The sequence below is a fragment of the Fusarium oxysporum genome, chromosome VIII (assembly GCF_013085055.1).
Source record: "Fusarium oxysporum Fo47 chromosome VIII, complete sequence".
Classification (NCBI taxonomy): Eukaryota; Fungi; Ascomycota; class Sordariomycetes; order Hypocreales; family Nectriaceae; genus Fusarium; species Fusarium oxysporum.
In genome coordinates this window covers 293635-297348 of record NC_072847.1, presented here as the reverse complement: position 1 = coordinate 297348, position 3714 = coordinate 293635, and the positions used below count along the sequence as shown (strand labels likewise).

General features: G+C 49.9%; 1 protein-coding gene across 1 annotated transcript; it reads right to left on the bottom strand.

The window, feature by feature from the left end:
- Positions 1-288: 288 nt before the first annotated feature.
- On the bottom strand, positions 289-1899 carry FOBCDRAFT_105519 (uncharacterized protein; the record flags this gene model as incomplete). Its single annotated transcript, XM_059607706.1, has 3 exons — positions 289-444; positions 1156-1360; positions 1538-1899. Coding segments are annotated over 3 exons (723 nt in total), but the record flags the coding sequence as incomplete, so codon positions are not given.
- Between the last annotated feature and the right edge of the window lie 1815 nt (positions 1900-3714).

Sequence of the window (3714 nt, the reverse complement as noted above, 5' to 3'; positions counted from 1 at the left end):
AGAGGGCCAATGGTAGATGGGTGGTACAGTATGGTCCGTCCAAGACTTGCTAACTGCCATATCTCCCTTGATATCCTCCAGCTTTACGCCTGGTTGGGTTGGTAAGAAGCGGAACTGAAGATCGCTATTGTTCGCTGTCAATTTGTTTCCAAGTGAGAAGCCCTGCTGATGACCCGGCTGCGTTATTTTAATGCTCTTCAGAGTGCTTTCTCCAGGGCAGCGGTCCAGCAACCAGATGATGATATCGTCTGAGAGCTTTTGCATATATGTGACTTCGGACAACCCACTTTCACTACCGCTGGGCAGGGGTACCTCGATTTTCAAGTCGGGGAATGCAGTGACAGCCATACTGCGCAAGAAGAAACCCCATTTTGGAACCTGGGGTCTGCTTCCACGGCGCGGCCCTGTTGCTATAGGAGTGGCCAGGAAATCATTCACTTTTTCCTTAATTGCTCTTCGTATCACATCGTCATCTTGACTGAAGTGGTTTGCCAGACTGAGAGCACCATCAACAACACATTCCACCCACGTAGTGTCGATGGCAAAAGTTCGAACGCTTTCACGGGGGAGACTCTCAGCGCTTGTAACGAGATGGTTGAGTGGCACCTTGGCGAGAAATAGTTGGTCGATCACCCAGCCCCGTACCGCGGTCCAATCGCTGTCCACAGCTTCGCTATTCAGCGTGTCAAGTACGTTTAAAACCTGTCTATTGTAGTCCTCCTCTTTATACGCGGCTATGTCCATGAGACGCCGGGCTGGTGTCTGAGCCTTTTGCTCGGCTGTACGGTACCATCGGTTGATGGCCCTGGTCTGCTGCAACGGCGACGTACTCTGTGACTGCACAACTGTTTGAAGAGAGCTCTCTAAATTCCTCAGATAGCTTTCAATATCAAATGGTCCGTCGATGTCTTGCCGCTGGGCTCGATCCACGGCCGCGGAGTGAATCTTTCCACGTAGTCGAAGAAGGCTCGTTGTAAAGGCACGATCGGCGATGGCCAGGGTCCGACCGAGATTCCACGCTGCGCTATAGGACAGGTTGAACATTCCTGTGGCTGCATCGAGGACCTGAAGATCGGTGCCAAGCAGTGACCATGGCTTGACACCTTGGTTGTCCGGTATGCCTGGACACAGCGGCCCACGAAAAAGCGCCATCACCTTTTCACCGGTGATTTTGGTATGGGGAAGGAAAGTGTAGCCTGACTTCAATTTCTCTACAAGCCACCGATTTGAGGCTGCTAGTGGAGAGTCGTCTGACTTGCCCGGATCATCAGGTTGACTGAGCGCCTGAAGGTCTTGATCAGGGACGCGAAGAGGCTGTACAGTCTTACCCAGCGCCGCGACTGCATCGACGAAGCTGGTCCTTTCAGGTAGTGTACATTTCCAATGCCATGCGTGTAGAGAATTGAGCGTCGCCAACTTAGCATTCGCATTCGTCTGAAGTTTGTCTAGTCCCTCGAGAGACACCAGGTGCGATATCATCCTTGTCTCGCGATCCACTACTGGCGGGGCTGTGCGGAGACTGACCACAACTCCATACTGTATCTGTGCCTTTTCCTGTGTTGTGCTAGCCATGAAGCCTCCGTGAACCTCAAGAACGTGGGCCATGTAGCTATACCGCCTGAGATCAGGAGTCCCTGACCAATTCTTGTGGCCACTGGTGTAGTCGGCGAACAAATCCTGAAACAACTCTGTTGGCATTGTGATGAAATCCAAGAAATCTGAATCTTGATAGTCTTTGCCATATGAAACGCTGTCCATCACAGTAGTGATTATACCCTGTTGGCTGGCTGCCTTGACTTTGCCTGCTAATGCTGTAAATGTACCGTAATGAGACTGAGGGCCAGGGTCACCCAAGGCACTGAGCTCATCCTTGCTTCGGAGCAACTCATTCTCGGTGAATCACAATCTTTGCCCAAGATGCCTTTCCTTGCGATCTCTAACAACAGAACATAGGTTTCTCGCTGACGTACTTTGCCATGGTTATTATCGATTACATGACAAAGGAATGCAAAGATCCGCCCAAGTTTCTGGCTATGCAGTCTCCCTCCTGGTTAAAGTATATCGGTTCAGATAAACCTATCTCCACAACAGATTTCAACATCCGCAAAGTTATTTCGTATGATTCTAATAGCTTTCATGTGGCACTCGAGGATGCCACAGAGGAGCGAATTGTTCAGAAAACACTAGAAACCCCCATCGTTCATGTGAGAAACTGGGCGTATAACACACCGACGATACGGGTTGAGGATCAATTGATAAGGAACAAACTCAAGAGAGAATTTCCGGATCGGAAACTTGTGCTTGATGATGAAATGTTCAAAGATCCGCAGACCTTCGAGGAGGAAATGGGGGGTCCAACCATTGCGCAGCAGAGCGAGAGGGAATTTATTCGTGCAGAGCAAGCCACGCTGGACTTCATGTGGCCATTGCTCTGGAATTACAGCAAACCTACGCCACACAAAGGCACTGATTCAGCGAGACAGCAGACAAAGTTTATCAAGGTTATCGCTTCGTCTGAGGGTATTACTCACCAAGAGGTTATTGGATACCCAGACATGACTTCTGTTCATGCTAAGCGATCGAAAGGTAGCAAGAAACATGGGGATATCAAATATAAGGATGTGTCAAGAAAGATCAAGAAGGATGATTCAACCGATCTTACTGTGCCGATGCTAAAGGTAATAGGAAAAGGAATCAATCTGGGCGGAGACAGCGACGGCGGAGAGGAAACAGATGAGGAGGACAAGACGAAAACGAAGCTGAAGAAGGAAACGAAGGAAAGCAAATTAAAGAAGAAAGTTCGCAAAGGTGATGAGGAGAAAGGAGATGTTGAAACATTCAATTACCAACACCATTGGGAAGATGATCTCATGATACCTCCCCTCACGGGAGATCGTGTCGAGCCTGCTGTACAAGTCGTGGCTCCCAACGCAACGGCGAATTCTGAGAGAGAGACTCTGCTACTCGGGGTCTTTTTCGCTGATTCGGGACGGTCTTTCTCATCTGAACATGCAACTGAAGGCGAAGAGGAATCCGAGACATTGGCGGAGGCATGGTTCCGAGATTGTTTAGGGGCTTCGTCCATCATGATCGGCAAGCCCCCCAATTCCGTTGGTCCAGAGGGAGTCACCAAGATAACGATCACCGGGCCCCAGGAGGCAAAGCAAACGAGCACCACTTCAGGCGTGGCAAGCTTCTCCTTCACCACCGACAAAGCGGTGCGAGAAAGGCAATTCGACAGCACTAGCATAGTTGTCACCGAGGATCAAACGCCATTGGGTTACGATGCACGAACCAATGGATTAATTCTGGGACTTGAGACTTTACAGAACTTCACCTTGGGGGATTTGCTGACCATGGTGCAATACCCAGCAGAACCCTGGGTCAAGGACTTGCTCAACGGTATTCCGTTGGCAGCACCAAAGCCAGGTTCTCGTTCTGGACTGTGGTTCCAACCAGACGCAGACTTGTACACGGTTGTGCGTGTCAAAACCAGTGTCAGCGATGTGAGTTCTGCAGGGAAGATCGCCGATCTAGTCAAGCGGGTAACGGACCTTGATATTCAGAGTATCGAGGTGATCGGTTTCGCGATATTTGAACCCGCCAATATGTTGACTGGAAACATGGTAATGGTGCAGTCCAGAGTATCGCTCTATGTAACACTCAGAGACTACAATGCGGTTGGGCTTGCCATGATCTTTTCCGATCAAGGAA